Source organism: Nelusetta ayraudi, unplaced genomic scaffold (assembly GCF_046127955.1).
Source record: "Nelusetta ayraudi isolate G7.1 ecotype Tasmania unplaced genomic scaffold, CSIRO-AGI_Nayr_v1 ptg000033l, whole genome shotgun sequence".
Lineage (NCBI taxonomy): Eukaryota > Metazoa > Chordata > Actinopteri > Tetraodontiformes > Monacanthidae > Nelusetta > Nelusetta ayraudi.
The window spans coordinates 7,438,966-7,457,615 of record NW_027466083.1 but is presented as its reverse complement, the minus strand read 5'-3'; the positions used below and the strand labels follow the sequence as shown (position 1 = coordinate 7,457,615).

Sequence of the window (18,650 nt, the reverse complement as noted above, 5' to 3'; positions counted from 1 at the left end):
GAAGAGTGTTTACATAAGTGTCTTTAATTCCTGCACGGATTCTGTTTTGTTGCATGTTCCTTTCTCTGTCTTAAATATAACACGCAGAGGGCAGACAAGTGAAGCCAAGTGTCACTCCTGTACACGCTGCAACTTAAAATGAGATTATAAGAATGAGATGGCAGCGCTTGAATCACATTACTTTGGCTAAATGGAAGGTAGAGATGTTTCAGCCATTTTTATCTGAATGAACTTTAATAATGATACTTGCTGTGAACACTTTGGTAAGAACACTATAATAAAAGGTTGATTCTGCACCAAAGTGTCATCTTGGGTGTCTCCTTCATAAAATGACACAGGAAAAGGATAATACAGCAGGTTAAATGTGGACTGTGCACCGCGCCATCCTGGTTTTTCCTCCGGTGTCATTAAGCAGAAGGTTCTGCAAACTTCTTTTTTAAAAAAAAGTAAAAAGGAGAGAAGAGTTTGTTGGCTGTGTCGTTTACCACAAGTTTGCCATTTCCCTTCTTCTCGTCTCTTCTTTTTTGAGATGTACTTTGCATTTGTCTTTATTTTCTTTTGCTATGCCCTTGTCTTCTGGCTTCCTAGCTGGCCGGATCAACCACCAGGACTTTACACTCTCTCTTGGCGATCTTATCCAGCGACAGCAGCGATTTGTCTTGTGGTGGCAGGTAAAGCGGCCGACCCACCGGGGAGCCAACAGGAGGAGTAATGGCCCGCCTCTCCATGGCGCTGCCCGTCCTGAAATACACTCAGCGTTATTAAACAAATACTTCCAAGACAGACGACATAGATAACAAAAAAGTGTAAATTAGGGAAAAAAGCGTGCATGTTACCTCATGATGTGGGATCGAGATGGCTGCTGGTGGGAGAAGGACTGAGATCGGCCCAGACTTGCCTGGTGCCGGTCGAGCAGGTCCCGAACTGCCGGGCTGGATGGGCTGTTCTTACCTGAGGCGTGAGGGGAAACAAACAAAAAACAAAACTATCATTTCCTGTCTGTCATAAAATCAACGGACAGGTCACAATATCCCACTGTGCCATGTCGACAACTGCGGTGTGCTCACGTGACAACGGCCGAGCGTCAGGTGGGGGGTTGGACACGGACGCCGTGAACTGTAGCTTCAGCTTCATGTGCTGACTCAGCTGCGGAGAGCAGACATGGCACCGGACATGTTAATGTCTCGTTGATGAAACAGCGAACATGTGGTCAGGGATTCAGCCTGCACTGACCTCGTACAGCCCCGGTTTGAGGATCTGAAAGGCCACGCTGAACGACAACGTGCTCCCCTTCCGGCAGTGGCCGAGATTACTGAGAGGGGTGTGACAGACCACAGCTGACAGTGGCGAATCCTCACGCTGACCACGACCTGAACACACACAGAACCATCAGTTTTATGATTGAGGATATTCTTTAAGATTTGCATTAGGCATGTGAAGACACACAACTGACCGTCAGGGGTCCAGACAAGACGTACAGCCAGAAAGTCCTGCAGGTTGTTGAGCAGAACGTATTTGACTTTGAAGTGTTCCTTCACAGCTACGGTACTGGGACAGCTGGCCGTCATGACGAAGCGCGGTCGGTCCAGACGGATACTTGGCAACCTGTTAAGGAAGTTCACCACAGAGTTCCCCCGTTAACTGCCAAGCCACACGCTAACTTCCTGGCTTCTGATGTTTCCTCACCTGTAATGCGTGTAGATACAGTTGGTGAAAGGCATCTTGGGAGTCGACCACTGGAGCACGGCGACCAGGGGAACCTCCAGACCCTGGGAGTCAAAGTGTACACATGCAGCACAGTGACACACCATGGTCACAACATGAACAACGCAGTCATGCCATTTTGTTTGTTTCAGTCATGAGTCAGAAACAAAACAACAGATTAGTCTTCGAGAAAAGCTCATAAACCTCGTTGGAGTCATCTTGAGGGATGTCATTGAGGTGGAGCTGGAACAAGAAGTCATGCTCCTCCAAAGCACTGAGCATGCCGGGTAGGCGTCCAGCCAGGCTGTCCACCCTGCAGAAAGACCCCATGCCGACCTCACCAGACTGATGGCTGTGGAGAGAGACAGGAAGCACCACATGGACACACATGAGTGCACAGAAGCAGAACAGAATGCAGGAGTTGAGTGCAGGACCAGCCAGACAACCGAGAGTGTGACATGATGTAGGCACATTCATTCATTCATTCATTCATTCATTCATTCATTCATCTTCTATACCCGCTTATTCCTATTCAGGGTCACGGGGGTCTGCTGGAGCCTCTCCCAGCTGTCTTAGGGCGAAGGCAGGGTGACACCCTGGACAAGTCGCCAGTTCATTGCAGGGCCGATGTAGGCACAAAGAAGGCTAAATTAACATTATGCTAGAGCTTACACACCACACATTGTCCACCAGCAGCACAGAGCCATCGGGCATCATGGGAAGGTAGGAGGCATTGAGGTTTGGTAAAATTCGGATGTCCCGTATGCTCACCTCCTCCTGAGAGGAGTCGTTCATCACTGAGGCGAGAAAGGGGGAGGACAGTTGAGCCAGTTGGTTGGATTGAGCAGTGTGACATGAGATCTGCAAACTGAATAGGGCTGGGAGAGATAACAAAGCGCTACCTTTGAGGACGGCTAGGTGCCTTCCTGAGACGGTCATCTGCTTGCAGCGCACAGTTGGGGGTGGCAGAACAGTCAAAGTGGTGCTCACTGTTGATGGAAAGACTCAATGTTTTTCATATATATATATATATATATATATATATATACATATATATATATATACATATATATATACATATATATATGTATATATATATGTGTTCATTTCACTATTTTTCAAACCTAATCTCAACTTCACACTGCATCTAAAGCTCATCTTTAAGTGCACACGCCTGTGTACCTGCTGTGAGTATGATAAACATACCTTGAGCTTTGAAGGTGTTCAAGTCATGCCTGAAAGTGTGTGTTGGTTCTCGCTGCTGCAGGACACTGAGGTAACCCAGTTCCTGCACCTCTGCTTTCTCTGCCTCCCTCTTCCACACCGTGACCATGACCTGAAAGAGAACAAGTCCAGCATTTTCCAAATTCCTTCAAAGTGCTGAGAGACGAGCCAAACAACAATGATAAAACACCCAAAACAGACAGACTCACCTTCACTTTGAGAGTGCTGACTGGGAGTTTGTCGAGAGAGACGGTGAGGGGGAAAATCACTTCATCGGTTAGAACCACAGGCTCATCCAGAGGAGACTGATGAGGATAGTGTGAAAATATTAATGTAGTAATTGCTATTTTACGTTTTTCTTTCTCAATAAGTCATATTATCAGTTTTTTGCTCCAAAAAAGTGCAACATTATTCGCCTGAATTGGGCCTGTAATCAGGCGTACCTGGACAGGTGCCCTGCGGAACTCTCTTGTTGCCGTCCCCGACGAGTTGTGGATGAGCAGCGGCTTGCAGTCCCTGAAGCTGCGACACCGCGAGTCGACCCTGCTGCCAAGTGCTGCGATTGCCGCCTCTGCGGCTGCAATGTAATCATCTTCGCCATCATCGTTGGCCTCATCCCCGCTGCTCTGGTAGTCGTGGTGGTGCAGGTGGTGGTTACCTCGATGGCGGCTGCTCTCTCCTGGACTCACGCTGGCCACGGCACATAGAGAGCCAGCCAGCTCCCTCCACGCCCGGCGGCTGGCTGACTCTGTCCCAAAGGCTGCTGTGGTGCTGTCACCTGAAACATGACCAAAGATTATTACCTACATTGCTGTTTGCTGTAACAAACATATATGGTGAAATGCCCCAAATCATGTCTGATCTAGCATTATGTGTTGGTTTAGCCCAGGAAAAGTTCAGAATTACAATGGTCTTACCCAAGTCTGGGCCTGTGCTATCTGAATGTCTGGCTCTGTTCTGGTTTGGCTCAATAATATGTATCAGTCTGGATAGGATAGTTTTCTACAAGTGTAATCTCCGTGTCAACCTGTGATTTTGTTACACTGTAACAATCTGTAAACATCCAACATCAACTCAAAGATTTCCTGAGTCCTTGAGTGACAAACATGATTTCAAACTCCCACAGTCGCATGAGAGAATGAAAAATCTCCATGTTTTCTGGTTTGAATATTTTGCACACCTACAGATATTCCTGATGTGGCCCATGTACTGGTTACTTACAAATGTGAGTAGTAAAATATAAAATATCATTATTATATATAATTTGTATTTTGATCATGTTCATTGCGTCACCAGTGACGTTATGCTTCCCTGTCGATCCATCTTTATTGTAGTACTGTTATGGTATAAATTTAGCACAAAGAATAGCAAAGCTACACCCAAACACTCTCTTTCAACGTGAATAACCAGTTTATTGCCGCACATGGATTTCGGACGCAGAAAAGTCACAAAGGCGTCAAATGATAAAGGCCGTGGGCATGCCTCCACCCCTCCTCCACCCGGTTGCCCACGACCCCCCTGTCGTACCGGGGACGTGCTCGGTCGGCGTTCCTCCTCCGTCCCTGCACCGCAGCACCAGCAGGAAGCGGACCGTCTCGCCCAGGTAGAGGTGACTCCGGCGGGGCAGCGTGCGATAGCGGGCCGGGTCTGACAGATCTGTGATGGGCACCGCCGGAAAATACATGAAATACTCGCACTGCGACTCCATCATTTGCACCATGGTGACGGCCGGAGGAGGCAGAGAGGGCCGGGGTAGGAGGGGTAGGACGACGACGAGCGTCTGTTTCCACTCTGCCGTGCTGTGATTGGTCAGTTCCTAACCGCATTGTGATTGGTTTAAATTGGCTGCGTCATGTATGTTGGCCTGGTGAGGTCTGAAAGCAAATACAATGGCAAGACGTTCGATTTGATATTGGATTATGTCGAATTGATTGGATATTTAACCCAGTGCATTTTATCGCGTTTTCAAAAACAAAACCAATTTCTCATTTATTTATTTTTTCATTCTGATACATCGTTCAACAGAAATGGTAAAATGTCAAATTGACTGTCATAAAGGTGTTGAGCAGAGAGGGACTGGTGCTTCAACTGCGTGAAAAAAGTCTTGCATGACAGAATGATTCGATGACTTCACAGTCTCGTTACACTATGCCCAAGAAAGAGCGGTGTCTGACACAATGTCAAAAAGAGTAATATCTTATTTTATTAACATTTTTTCATTTGATAAAATTATCAAAAAAAAAATAGCCCTTAAATAAATATTAGGGAGTCAAGATTGGGAAAAAAGAAAAATCTTGGCAACAACTTAGCCCCAATTTGCCATTAGCAGACAGTGAAGGAAAGGGGTTCGTGATTTGTACACCAGACAACCACTAGATGTCAGTCAAGGCATTTGCCTTGACGCGAGAGCTTGAGCGCTGGTTTATTTGTTCAAAAGAAAACAACAACAACAACAACAACAACTATAAACATTCATTCATTCATTCGTTTTCCATACCCGCCTCTTCCCGAGATCAGGGTCACGGGGGTCTGCTGGAGCCTATCCCAGCTGTCATAGGGCGAAGGCAGGGTGACACCCGGGACAAGTGGCCAGGTCATCACAGAGCCACATAGAGACAAGCAACCATTCACACTCACATGCACACCTACGGACAATTTAGAGTTTCCAATTGACCTCACGTGCATGTTTTTGGACTGTGGGAGGAAGCCGGAGAACCCGGAGGGAACCCACAACCTTCTTGCTGTGAGGCGGCAGCGCTAACCACTGCGCCACCGTGTTGCCCCTACAAACATTCATTTGTCTGAAATTATGACACGGGCGCAAAAATCCATAAAATATATACATAATAGTTTTATTAAAAGATATCTGTCAGTTTAGAGTAAAGACATTAGGACGACTGGGACAGCTTTGTTTAATTTGATTTTTTTAAATTATATAACAGCAGTGTATTTACAAACAAGAAATGATATTCAATAGAAATATAATTTTTCAGGTTAAACACAGACTACTCATCCTCAACTTTTTGTATGTTTTGTTAAGAAACTACGTTTGACTTTTGACAGCTAACATTTGTCTTGGACCTGTCAACGAAAGACGAGGGCACTTCCAGCCACAACGTAGTTTTTGCAAGAGAACAGGTCTGATGGTCTGGTCTCTTAAACCATAGATAAGAGAACTCAGACATCTAGGCAAGAGAACAATGCAAACATACACAGCAACATGAATCCGAATAAATATAGTCCTGGTAAGGTGTTTTGAAAGACGAAAGACAACTGGGTCATATAGAGGTGAGCAGAGACTGATACTGAGCTGCACCATGTGCAACATCAGCGTTGTACGAGCCTTCTGGGCTGAAACCTTGTCTGTGGAGGCCGACCAGGCTGCTACCATCACACCGATGTAGGTGGAGGTGATTACCACAGCTGTCAAAACATTCCAGAAATAAGTATAACATTTCCTGAAAAGATTAAAAACAGGATCTTGTAAAATACTTTCCTTGCCACAATAATCTGATGTCTTGAGTGTAATTCCTTTTGATAAAGACACTTTCAACATCAGGACAACTTGAACAAAAGCATTCAGGAAACCAAAGGCCCAAATCATGACAATAGCTGCTCCTGTGTTTCTGATGGTGATGATGCTCGTATGCCTCAGTGGGTAACACACAGCTACATACCTCTCCACAGACATCGCCAGCAGTGTGAGAGGAGAGATCAGTAGGGTGACTTCAGCAATCATTGATAATAAAAAACAGACATGATATGAAAGTCTTACTCTACCAGCAGACATTAAGTACATTGACTGAGCCTGAAACAATAATACAGTATCAGCAAGAAGGAGGTTAAAGACAAGCACAAAACGAGGAGTCTCATAGAAAACAGTTTTACTCCTCAGAGTGAACAACATGGTGCAGTTGATAAAAATGAACAGACAGCAAGGAGCTGAATTGACAATGGAAAGCAATGTCACTTCCAGTATCCCCACATTTTGATTTTCAACACTAAAGTTGTTTTGAGAGCCATTTAGATTAAACATTCTACACAAAGGTGGCATTAAAAGATAAATCACATCATATAGATGAGAAATGGAGCACAACAGAAAAACACATTTGAATTCAAAACAGGGTCATATCAGATCGAATGTCTGATACCAGCTTACTGTTTCTGCTTGAAAAGGTTCCTGACTCACTTGTTTGAATGTGGGCAAGTCCACAGAGAAACACATTGTGCGTGACTTTATTTGTACCTACTTCCTGTTATGTCACTACTCAGCAGCTCCATGGAGACATAGAATTCAAAACTATTGGCAAAATGTTTAATCATTCTGTTCCAAAATAAAGCAAAGGCTCAGCTGTTTGCAGTGAAATCACATGTTGAAGAATAAAAACTCCAAGCACTTCGCCCCCCTTTAAAGATGAATAAGAATGTTGTGTTTTTAACTTATCTTAACCTATTGTTCATTTGCACTTTCTGTTTGTGGAAACTGGCAACAGAGGCTTATTTGCATCTCTGCTACAGTTGTGTGAACAACTTCCAAGTGACGTTTGGGCATTTGTACTCTTTTCCACTGTTTTGATTACAGTCGCAATACCCCTGTTGTTAAGGACCCTGTACATTCAAGGCGTTCTTAATAGGTTGCTGGTGAGTTTGTTTAACTGAATACTTTGCACTACATTGCCCCCTGGGGTACTGTTTAAAAACAACAAAAACACACATTTGAATTTTGAAAGCTAACCTTTTGTTGCAACTAACAGAGAGAGCGAGAGCCCTTCCATCCACAAAATAGTTTTTGCATGAGGACAGGTCTGATGATCTGGTCTCTTAGTCCATAGATAAGAGAATTTAGACATCTGGGAAACATAAAAATAATTACATAAATTGCAGCCTGGATGCGAATAACTATGATCCTGTTAAGGTGTTTTGACAGAAGATAGAGAATTGGGTTGTGTATTGGTGAGCAGAGACTGATACCGAGCTGCACCATGTGCAACATTAGCGTTTTACCAGCCTTCTGGGCTGAAACCTTGTCTGTGGAGGCCGACCAGGCTGCTACCATCACACCGATGTAGGTGGAGCTGATTACCACAGCTGTCAAAACATACCAGAAATAAATATAAGAATTCCTGAACAGATTAAAAACAGCATCTTGGGAAATCATTTCCTTGCCACAATAATCTGATGTCTTGAGTGTAATTCCTTTTGATAAAGACACTTTCAACATCAGGACAACTTGAACAAAAGCATTCAGGAAACCAAAGGCCCAAATCATGACAATAGCTGCTCCTGTGTTTCTGATGGTGATGATGCTGGTGTGCCTCAGTGGGTAGCACACGGCTACATACCTCTCCAGAGACATTGCCAGCAGTGTGAGAGGAGAGATCTGTAGGGTGACTTCAGCAATCATTGATAATAAAAAACAGACATGATATGAAAGTCTTACTCTGCAAACAGCCATTAAGTACATTGACTGTGCCTGAAACAAAAATACAGTATCAGCAAGAAGGAGGTTGAACACAAGCACAAAACGAGGAGTCTCATAGAAAACAGTTTTACTCCTCAGAGTGAACAACATGGTGCAGTTAATAAAAATGAACACACAGCATGGCAATGAAGTGATAGTGGTGAACACTGCTACTTCCAATATCCCTACAAAGTTTACTCCAACAGTAGAGTTGGTTGAAGACTGGCTTGGATTAGACATTCTAGGAAAACATTTGACAAAAAGATTAATTACATTCGATGCATGAACACAAGAGAAAAAAACAAACACATTTTCCTATTTGAACCCAATACAACATCACATCTGATCAAATCAAAATCAAATCAAAGCTTACTGCTTCTGCACGGAAAGGTTCATTGCATACCTGTTTGAATGTGGGCAAGTCCACGGAGAAACACACCTTGTGTGTGCTCTTATATGCACCTGTTGCCTATGATGTCATGTCTCAACAGCATCAAGGAGAGACAGAATTCTCTGGAAAAGAGTTGGCCAAGTTCTTTTTTTGTAACACTTTAAATTGTCAAACATTTTCCTGACCAATTCTTCTAAGTTACTGTGTACATCAGTTTTGGTTCAGTATGCATTCTTTTACCAGTATCAAATTGTTAATGTAACTTTTGGTCTTCATGTCCAAATTGCAGATCCAAGCCCTTGTTTTTGCAGCTATGCAGCATTTTTTGTTTGTTTCAGGATTCAATATGCAATGTGCAGTCGGTTAGTCGGGAGTTTCGGATCTTTCAACATCAGACATCCTCTCACCCAGGCGACCCAGTTGGTTGGGGGTGATCAGACCCTGGTTTGTGTCAGCATGGGTTGCTGCCAAGCCCAGCTCACCTTGATGCAACAGATCCAATGCACTTCACCTCAGCCATATTTCAGATTCAAAGGTGTGCTGCTGAGGCTTTATGGGAGGCCCAACCAGCTGCTAACCTTGCTCTCAAAGCCCTCAATAGTGGTCAGTGGAACACTGCATACCAGGAGTGGCCAGAGGAATTGCGATGAATGCCGTACTGGTATATCCAAGTGTAACACTATCTAATACCGGTAGGTTGGAATAAATGTGTGAGTTCCACCCCAAAAAAACACACGATGAAGAGCAGTGATGTTTTGGAAAAAATATATAATCAATTAAACCAAAGATAGGGACTTTATCATCACAATGTTGGAAAAAACAATGAAATATCGAAATCCAGTTGGAGACAATAACCAAAAAACACAGTTATCAAAATCTGGTAATAAACCAACACATAAACATATTCACACCTCAATTTCACATTCAAAATAAACTCTGAGATCTCAGGGAAAAAACAAAACAAAACGAAACAAAATGTCTTCTCTGTAAATAACGGGGGGGAAAAATAAAAATGAGTGCACTCAAAAAAGAAATCCTACCACCCTCTCTCAGTGCAAGTCCACAGTCAGTACGGTAGGAGCAGGTGGTGTCCAAGAGGGAAAATGGCTCAGTTGCAGCAGGAGACGGTGGACGGCAGCTACGGGATCCAGCAGGGCTCCAACCCAAGAAAAAAAACAGCCAGGAACAACTTTTTGACGTCTTTTGGACGTCGGCCGCAAACGGAACCACAGCCACACAGGAACTTGGAACGCACAAGCCCCTGCATGCCAACTAAACCCTACAAGAGGCTTGATAGGGGCTACTAGACACAGAAGCAATGGCATTCTGTAGGCTTTCAAAAAAGGAGCTTAGGGCAAGGATCAGAGGTGTTCCTAGCTCGTCATAAGTGAACTTATGCGGAGCACGTCGCTCTCTTTTAGAACGTCTGGGCTCAGCCAATTGGTGCAAAGGAATGTCGTTTGGACCATCTTGACAAACCGAAGGCTGAGTCGCTGGTCTGGCAGAGATGTGTCATTTTCGCAGTGGTCTGATGGTCTGTCCTCATCATGAGTGTCACAGTCTGGAACGTCTATAATGACATGATCCCCTGTTTGAACCAAAGGCTGATCCACACCACTGGTTGCCTTAACAGGAGGTTCGTCTGGCTGGTCAGAACTTATCTCTTTAGAAGTGGGTGAGTTCTGTGAAGTAAAGACAGGTGCATGGGGGTTCAAAGAGGTTTGCTGTAGCCTCAGTGACGTACTCTCTATTTCCTGCACATAAGGGCCCCACGTGGTGAGCTGTGGTGGTCCCTCGAGGAAATAACCTTCCTCCTCCTCATCTCCTCATCTCTGTCTGAATCATCAAATATGGGCTGCTGACCACTCCGACTTCTCAAATTCATTTTCTCTGCTCGACTCGGTTTCGGCTCCTGTTCTGGATTATCTCCGACAGGCAGAAACCCGCAAGGCAAAAGCAAGACTCTGTGAAAGGTTCGGCGTGGCCCATTACCTCTTTCTGGTCTGACAACATACACAGGACTACCATCAATTTGCTTCACGACAATGTGAACCGATTGCTCCCACTTGTCTGCCAATTTATGTTTACCACGTATGTTGACATTCTTTACCAGAACTCGATCACCTTCAATTAACTCAGCAGCTCTGACTTTTGCATCAAACCGTAGTTTGTTTCTCTCTGCTGACTTTTTAGCATTTTCAGCGGTCAGAGCATAGCTTTCATGAAGACGCTGGCGTAAGTTCTGCACGTACTCTGAATGTGTTTTGCAGATCTCAGTGGAGGAGGGATTGGTACCTAAGATGAGATCAACTGGGAGGGTTGGCTGCCTGCCGAACATCAACTCATATGGAGAATACCCTGTGGTATCATTCCTGGTACAGTTGTGCGCATGTACAAGGGGTTTCACAAAATCTCTCCAATGATACTTGTCCTTTTCCTCCAAGGTTCCGAGCATGCTCAAGAGTGTCCTATTAAAGTGCTCAACGGGGTTGCCTTGGGGATGGTAGGGCGTAGTACGCACCTTCTCTGCTCCAATCAGGGCACAAAGCTCCTTAATAGTGTGGGATTCAAAGTCCCTTCACTGATCACTATGAAGGCAACTGGGAAACCCACAGTGGACAAGAAAGTTCTCCCAGAGTGCTTTGGTGACTGTTTTGGCCTTTTGCTCCTTTGTTGGCACTGCTACGGCGAACTTAGTGAAATGGTCAGTGATGACCAAGATGTTCCGGGTGTCGCGGCTGTCAGGTTCGAGGGACAAATTATGTGATTTAATGTGGCTAGCTAATGTTTATGACTGTGGATTTTGATTTATGAATGCTGTGTGTTTTTTGGGGGTGGAACTCACACATCTATTCCAACCTACCAGTATTAGATAGTGTTACAAAAGCCTTGAACTTTGGTCCAGGTTCCCAACTCTCTGATGGGTACCTGGATTGCTGCCTTGTCCCTCAGATTGGCATCATAAAACTTCCCCAGGCTCTTCACTGGCTTCTCGGAGACCGATAGAATCAGGACACCTCCCAGAGAGAAACGAAACTTGCCTGTCACTTTCCACTTCTTTCTCACCAGGGAACGGGACTTGGTAGGCTTGAAGTCCATCCTAACCCATTTGATTCGCTGCTGGACAATATATCTACAGGCTGGTACTGACGTCGTCGTAACTGTCAGATCATCCATGAATGCTCTGATGGGAGGCTGCCACACACGTGACTTAGTGAGCGGGTCTCTGCACTGCACCTCAGAGGAAAATCTCAAAGAAAAAGATCCCACTGCATTGCTGAAAAGGCCTGTGTCAATCATGTGATTTAGCTTTAATAGTTTATCTTGCAGGTGACTCAATGGTACAGCGGTCAGCACTACTGCCTCATAGCAAAAAGGTCACGGGTTTTATCCCCAGGCCTGAGGCCCTGCTGTGTGTAATTACTCTTCAGGCACGCCAGCTTTGGCTAATTTAAAAACATGCGCATGAGGTGAATTGGTGCAACTCTAAATTGACCATGGCTATGAAAGCGAGTGTGAAAAGTTGTTTCTATGAAGCCTTGCGTTAAAATGGTGACTTGTCCAGGGTGTAAACCTGCCTTTGCCCAAAGGTAGCTGTGATCAGCTCTAGTACCCTGTGCAACCTTGACTGCAGGAGAAGCACTTGTGGAGAATTGATAAATGGGTAGTTTATGTACAGAAACAAGAAATGTGTGAATGAACAAAAGCCTTGACTGAACTGTGTGACAGGCAAAATTGTTGCAAAACCAAGTCTTATTTTCAAATGTAGTGAATTAAATCAGGATGAACTATCACATTGGGATGATTGTCAGACTGTTGGCTTTTCTTTTGAGATACCACAAAAGTGTTATCTTTATATTAGATTTTTTTTTTACAGCATTATAAATTATTTTGCACACAATGCTGGGTCAGATGTTTATTAAGTTCTTGTTTGTTATATATCACTGCAGAAATCTCAACACATAATGGGTGAGGGCAGCCCCTGAGAGGCCACAAACCGTGGAGCAGCAGTGGATATGGATGACTTTTCCCATAAACTTTTAAACATGAAGTGAGAGCATCAGGCCTCAGACACCGTGTTGTCAAAGCTGTATTAAAACACCATCAATCCAGTGGATGACTGAAAGCTTGAATCAGTCACAAACATAAACCTTGCAAATGTTTTTCTCCATATAGACAATCACCTCATCATGAGGTTAACGTGTTCAGTGCTTTGCATTACAAGTCCTGAGCCAGTAAATCACATTAACTTGAAGAGCCATTCTAACCAACCAAACTTTGTTCATAGAGTGAATTTCATACATGGCAAGCGAGAGAGAACGTGTTTCATAGAGCCTGAAAAAGAAAAGAAAATGGAACACCAAGAAATCAGTTTACGATTCAGACTATAGAAATTGAAGATACCAGTTTAGATTCAATCCAAGAAATGCATTGACCTTTGTTATGATATAATTTTATAGCTTAATGTAATGTGAGGTTTTCCAAGTTATACTATCAGTCTGTTTACAAATGCAAGGTGTTTAAAAAATGATAATTTTTTTAAATCATGTAAAAGACACAAGGGATGTCATCCTCATCATTCTACACGTTTCAATCGATGGGGGCCTGTTAAGAAATCATTTTTGGAATTTTATTTCTAACTTCAGCCTTTCTTGGGTGAACTGACACAGAGAGAGAGCCCTTCCACCCACAGAGTAGATTGCGTATGAGGACAGGTCTGATGGTCTGGTCTCTTAGTCCATAGATAAGAGAACTCAGACATCTGGGAAACATAACAACAAAGACATAAAGAGCACCCTGAATGCGAACAACTATAGTCCTGTTAAGGTGTTTTGACAGGAGAAACACAATTGGGTAGTGTATTGGTACGCAGAGACTGATACTGAGCTGCACCATGTGCAACATCAGCGTTTTACCAGCCTTCTGGGCTGAAATCTTGTCTGTGGAGGTCGACCAAGCTGCTACCATCACACCGACGTAGGTGGAGCTGATTATCACTGCTGCCAAAATATACCAGAAATAAATATACATCGTTTTAAAAAGATTCAAATTTGGGTCTGGGAAAATCCTTTCCTTGCCACAATAATCTGATGTCTTGAGTGTAATTCCTTTTGATAAAGACGCTTTTAACAGCAGCACAACTTGAACAAAAGCATTCAGGAAACCAAAGGCCCAAATCATGACAATAGCTGCTCCTGTGTTTCTGATGGTGATGATGCTGGTGTGCCTCAGTGGGTAGCACACAGCTACATACCTCTCCAGAGACATTGCCAGCAGTGTGAGAGGAGAGATCAGTAGGCTGACTTCAGCAATCATTGAAAATAAAAAACAGACATGATATGAAAGTCTTACTCTACCAGCAGACATTAAGTACATTGACTGAGTCTGAAACAATAATACAGTATCAGCAAGAAGGAGGTTAAAGACAAGCACAAAACGAGGAGTCTCATAGAAAACAGTTTTACTCCTCAGAGTGAACAACATGGTGCAGTTGATAAAAATGAACACACAGCAGGGCAATGAAGTGATAGTGGTGAACACTGCTACTTCCAATATCCCTACAAAGTTTACTCCAACAGTAGAGTTGGTTGAAGACTGGTTTAGATTAGACATTCTAGGAAAACGTGGCTACAAGATGAATTGCATTCTCAGCATGAGAAGTGGAGCACAACAGCAAAACACATTTTTACACAAAAAATAAATACAAGCACACATCAGATCAAATGTGTGATAACAGCTTACTCTTTCTGAACAAAAAGATTCAACACCCACTTATTTGAATGTGGGCAAGTCCACAGACAAACATGTTGCGTGTGCTTTTATATCCACGTGTTGCCTATGATGTCATGACTCTCCAGAACCAAGGAGAGATGGAACTCAAAACTAACAAAAATTTGGTCAAGTTTAAAAAAACAACAAAAAAAACCCAACAACTTAAGACTTAAGGCAATTCTAGCAAAAACCAAGAACAATTTAAATAAGTTAATGAAAGCAAAACAATCCTTTACTCACAAAGGACGGCTACTAATAACAAACAAAAGTCCAAACGTCAACTAAACAACTCACCACTCAGCATTCACAAAACAAAGCTAAATGCTAAACACAAAACAGAGACCACTAGGAAAACCACTGTTGGGTGGTCAAGCTGTGGCTGTGGCAGTCGCTGGGCTGAGTTGGAGACAGCGAGTCAGTCTCAGAGCCTCCACCTCCTCTTAAACTCCAAGCTCTCTCCAGGTGATATTGATCCTGCAATCAGATGCAGCACACAGCACACGCCACACAGACACATGGACACACCCACTCACACTCTCTCTGACAACTCAGCTCACGTTGACATGGCACTAGAGAAATTCGAATTATTGCCTTAGTCCGATTATGATCGGAGAACTCACGTGCATGTAAACACCTTACTCCGATAATCGGAATTTCAGAACTCCGATTGGAATCGGAGAACTCCGATTGAGACACCCAGATAATGCGATTGGAATTCGAATTTCTCTGCCATGTATAGGCCTTAATCGGACTATTAACTGGACAATGCGAGTGCGCACGCGCCACGCCTCGCTCTCGCGACTCATGACCGCACAACTACGTCGTCTAACAAAACAGACGGCGCGAAACAACCTGGCAAACGCGAATAAGAATGTTCACATTTGGAGAGAGGATGAGACCGGGGTGATGCTTTCTCTTCTAAAAGAGATGGACATATTAAAATAACGCGCAACATCGACCTTTTTAAAAAGGTAGCGCAGCAAATGCAGGGCTCCGGCTTTGCGCACCCCTGAACAAATACGTATTCCTGCGTATTTATATTTCTACCTTTTCGTTCACATTTTTTGTAAGTTAGAAGAATTTTAACTTTGTAAAGCACACCAAAGAGATGTTTTTCTGATTTGTTTTTATTTCGGTAATTTTGCTGTTATTCTGCTGGAAACGGCGTGCAGCGGCACGAGCTTCCTCCACGGTCGGCACTTTAATGAGCGTGTGTATAACTGAAGACACCGTTCCTTTGCAAAACCTGTACACAAACTCTCCCACCAGGCTGCTCCGAACCCGAATCCAACAAGAACGAGAGTTTCGGGTCCGTAGCGACGGCACAAAGCGTAGCATCGAAGACATTGTGTTGTTGTAGCCCTCCAACAGCAGACAACGTTCTTGTCTGCCTTTTAAAATAACCATGAGCACAAGAAATAGGGTACACCTTATCTGCTAAGCAAGTAACACGTACATTATGAACTATCGTTCCATATCATAATGATTTAATATGTCAACCGAAAGCAGCTGACCAGCTGAAAAGACGCACTCCACCCCCTAGTGTTGGGAGGAGGACATGTTCCTGTCAATAATTCGAATTTCTCAGCTGCATGTATACGGGGACCAAGGTGAGAACTCCGATTGGACAAGAAAACCGAATTATTGCTTAGTCCGATTAAGCTCTGCATGCAAACGCACTGACTCTGACAAGACACGTAACACTTGTCACTCATTTTCTTTACAATTTCTTCCAAATTGCTGCTTGAATCAGTTCTGTGTCCAGTATGCATTCTTTGAATGAGAATTAAATTGTTTGTTTAATGTTTCCACGTCTGCCCAACCATTTTATTTTTTGAATGTCAGGGACCGTCTCTTGAGTGGTAGGAGGAAAGGGGGTGGGAGGGGTTCCTTCACAGTCTAACAGAAACATGACAAAAGGTTTGTTCCATACAGACAATTACCATTTCATAAGGCTTATATGTCCAGTGATGTGCATTACAAGAGCTGAGCCAGTAAATCACATAGACTTGAAGAGCCAAACCCAACCAATCAAACTTTATTCGTAAAGCACATCTCATACAAAGAAAAATGAGGTTGAAAGTGCTTCACGGAGCCTGAAAAAGAAAAGAAATGGAACAACAGCAATCTACAGACATAACAGACAGTCAGTTCATGAATCAGACTAAAGAAACTGAAGAGAGCAGTTTAGGTTCCATTTCCAAGAAATGCAAAGAACTTTGTTATGATATAATTGTATAGCTCAGGGTAATGCAAAGTGTTACGAATTATGTCACCAGTCTGTTTACAAATGCAAGGAGTTTAAGAAATAATAATCATAAACATTTTTATTTTTTTTTTAATCAGGTAAAAGACACGCAGGGATGCCATCCTCATCATTCTACACATTTCGGTTGATGAGGGCCTGTTAAGAAATCATTTTTGGAATTTTATTTCTAACTTCAGCCTTTCTTGGGTGAACTGACACAGAGAGAGAGCCCTTCCACCCACAGAGTAGATTGCGCATGAGGACAGGTCTGATGGTCTGGTCTCTTAGTCCATAGATAAGAGAACTCAGACATCTGGGAAACATAACAACAAAGACATAAAGAGCAACCTGAATGCGAACAACTATAGTCCTGTTAAGTTGTTTTGACAGGAGAAAGACAATTGGGTAGTGTATTGGTACGCAGAGACTGATACCGAGCTGCACCATGTGCAACATCAGCGTTTTACCAGCCTTCTGGGCTGAAATCTTGTCTGTGGAGGTCGACCAAGCTGCTACCATCACACCGACGTAGGTGAAGCTGATTATCACTGCTGCCAAAATATACCAGAAATAAGTATACATTGTTTTAAAAAGATTCAAATTTGGGTCTGGGAAAATCCTTTCCTTGCCACAATAATCTGATGTCTTGAGTGTAATTCCTTTTGATAAAGACGCTTTCAACATCAGGACAACTTGAACAAAAGCATTCAGGAAACCAAAGGCCCAAATCATGACAATAGCTGCTCCTGTGTTTCTGATGGTGATGATGCTCGTATGCCTCAGTGGGTAACACACGGCTACATACCTCTCCACAGACATCGCCAGCAGTGTGAGAGGAGAGATCAGTAGGGTGACTTCAGCAATCATTGAAAGTGAAAAACAGACATGATATGAAAGTCTTACTCTACCAGCAGACATTAAGTACATTGACTGCGTCTGAAACAATAATACAGTATCAGCAAGAAGGAGGTTAAAGACAAGCACATAACGAGGAGTCTCATAGAAAACAGTTTTACTCCTCAGAGTGAACAACATGGTGCAGTTGATAAAAATGAACACACAGCAGGGCAATGAAGTGATAGTGGTGAACACTGCTACTTCCAATATCCCTACAAAGTTTACTCCAACAGTAGAGTTGGTTGAAGACTGGTTTAGATTAGACATTCTAGGAAAACGTGGCTACAAGATGAATTGCATTCTCAGCATGAGAAGTGGAGCACAACAGCAAAACATATTTTTACACAAAAAATAAATACAAGCACACATCAGATCAAATGTGTGATAACAGCTTACTCTTTCTGCACAAAAAGATTCCACACCCACTTACTTGAATGTGGGCAAGTCCACAGACAAACATGTTGCGTGTGCTTTTATATCCACATGTTGCCTGTGATGTCATGACTCTCCAGAACCAAGGAGAGATGGAACTCAAAACTATACGAAAAAGTTGGTCAAGTTTAAAAAACAACAACAAAAAAAACTGAACAGCGCTTCAACTAGAACCTTGTCACTCATTTTCTTTACAATTTCTTCCAAATTGCTGCTTAAATCAGTTCTGTGTCCAGTTGAACGAGAATTAAACTGTTTGTTTAATGTTTCCACATCCGCCCAACCATTTTATTTTTGGAACGTCAGGGACCGTTATAGGGGTTCTGTCACAGTCTAACAGAAACATGGCTAAAGGTTTGCTCCATACAGACAATTACCATTTCATAAGGCTTATATGTCCAGTGATGTGCATTACAAGAGCTGAGCCAGTAAATCACATAGACTTGAAGAGCCAAACCCAACCAATCAAACTTTATTCGTAAAGCACATCTCATACAAAGAAAAATGAGGTTGAAAGTGCT

At 43.3% G+C, this 18,650-nt stretch overlaps 5 protein-coding genes across 5 annotated transcripts; all 5 read right to left on the bottom strand.

Annotated features, from left to right (window-relative positions):
• Positions 1-5: 5 nt before the first annotated feature.
• On the bottom strand, positions 6-5,378 carry LOC142892024 (trafficking protein particle complex subunit 14-like). Its single transcript, XM_076032038.1, has 13 exons — positions 4,456-5,378; positions 3,372-3,706; positions 3,138-3,233; positions 2,911-3,040; positions 2,607-2,693; positions 2,381-2,501; positions 1,909-2,056; positions 1,687-1,769; positions 1,454-1,605; positions 1,234-1,370; positions 1,068-1,146; positions 837-951; positions 6-741 (listed from the first exon to the last, which is right to left on the bottom strand). The coding sequence occupies exons 1-13, from the start codon at positions 4,646-4,648 to the stop codon at positions 585-587; spliced, it is 1,833 nt and encodes a 610-aa protein (XP_075888153.1). The 5' UTR covers positions 4,649-5,378; the 3' UTR covers positions 6-584.
• Positions 5,379-5,823: 445 nt separating this feature from the next.
• Positions 5,824-7,126, bottom strand: LOC142891618 (odorant receptor 131-2-like). The gene has a single exon (XM_076031275.1). It carries the CDS (start codon positions 6,980-6,982, stop codon positions 5,972-5,974), a length of 1,011 nt encoding a protein of 336 aa, XP_075887390.1. The 5' UTR covers positions 6,983-7,126; the 3' UTR covers positions 5,824-5,971.
• Positions 7,127-7,675: 549 nt separating this feature from the next.
• On the bottom strand, positions 7,676-8,629 carry LOC142892116 (odorant receptor 131-2-like). Its single transcript, XM_076032170.1, has one exon. It carries the CDS (start codon positions 8,627-8,629, stop codon positions 7,676-7,678), a length of 954 nt encoding a protein of 317 aa, XP_075888285.1.
• Positions 8,630-9,143: 514 nt separating this feature from the next.
• On the bottom strand, positions 9,144-14,622 carry LOC142892115 (odorant receptor 131-2-like). The gene is made up of 2 exons (XM_076032169.1): positions 13,472-14,622; positions 9,144-9,262 (listed from the first exon to the last, which is right to left on the bottom strand). Exons 1-2 carry the CDS (start codon positions 14,391-14,393, stop codon positions 9,144-9,146), a joined length of 1,041 nt encoding a protein of 346 aa, XP_075888284.1. The 5' UTR covers positions 14,394-14,622.
• A 275-nt stretch (positions 14,623-14,897) lies between these two features.
• LOC142892114 (odorant receptor 131-2-like) lies at positions 14,898-18,189 on the bottom strand. The gene is made up of 2 exons (XM_076032168.1): positions 16,993-18,189; positions 14,898-15,026 (listed from the first exon to the last, which is right to left on the bottom strand). The coding sequence occupies exons 1-2, from the start codon at positions 17,962-17,964 to the stop codon at positions 14,898-14,900; spliced, it is 1,101 nt and encodes a 366-aa protein (XP_075888283.1). The 5' UTR covers positions 17,965-18,189.
• Positions 18,190-18,650: the final 461 nt, after the last annotated feature.

Excerpts from the sequence above, each read along its gene's own strand:
- LOC142892116 (XM_076032170.1), bottom strand. The coding sequence starts at position 8,629 with ATGTCTAATCCAAGCCAGTCTTCAACCAACTCTACTGTTGGAGTAAAC.
- LOC142892115 (XM_076032169.1), bottom strand. The coding sequence starts at position 14,393 with ATGTCTAATCTAAACCAGTCTTCAACCAACTCTACTGTTGGAGTAAAC. Across the intron at positions 9,263-13,471 it reads CCTCATACGCAATCTACTCT|GTGAGCTGGGCTTGGCAGCA; the intron begins GTGGGTGGAAGG and ends TGTTGCATCAAG.
- LOC142892114 (XM_076032168.1), bottom strand. The coding sequence starts at position 17,964 with ATGTCTAATCTAAACCAGTCTTCAACCAACTCTACTGTTGGAGTAAAC. Across the intron at positions 15,027-16,992 it reads TTCACCCAAGAAAGGCTGAA|GATCAATATCACCTGGAGAG; the intron begins GTTAGAAATAAA and ends ATCTGATTGCAG.
- LOC142892024 (XM_076032038.1), bottom strand. The coding sequence starts at position 4,648 with ATGGTGCAAATGATGGAGTCGCAGTGCGAGTATTTCATGTATTTTCCG. Across the intron at positions 1,606-1,686 it reads TGTATCTACACGCATTACAG|GTTGCCAAGTATCCGTCTGG; the intron begins GTGAGGAAACAT and ends CTTCCTTAACAG. Across the intron at positions 1,147-1,233 it reads TCAAACCGGGGCTGTACGAG|CTGAGTCAGCACATGAAGCT; the intron begins GTCAGTGCAGGC and ends TGCTCTCCGCAG.
- LOC142891618 (XM_076031275.1), bottom strand. The coding sequence starts at position 6,982 with ATGCCACCTTTGTGTAGAATGTTTAATCTAAATGGCTCTCAAAACAAC.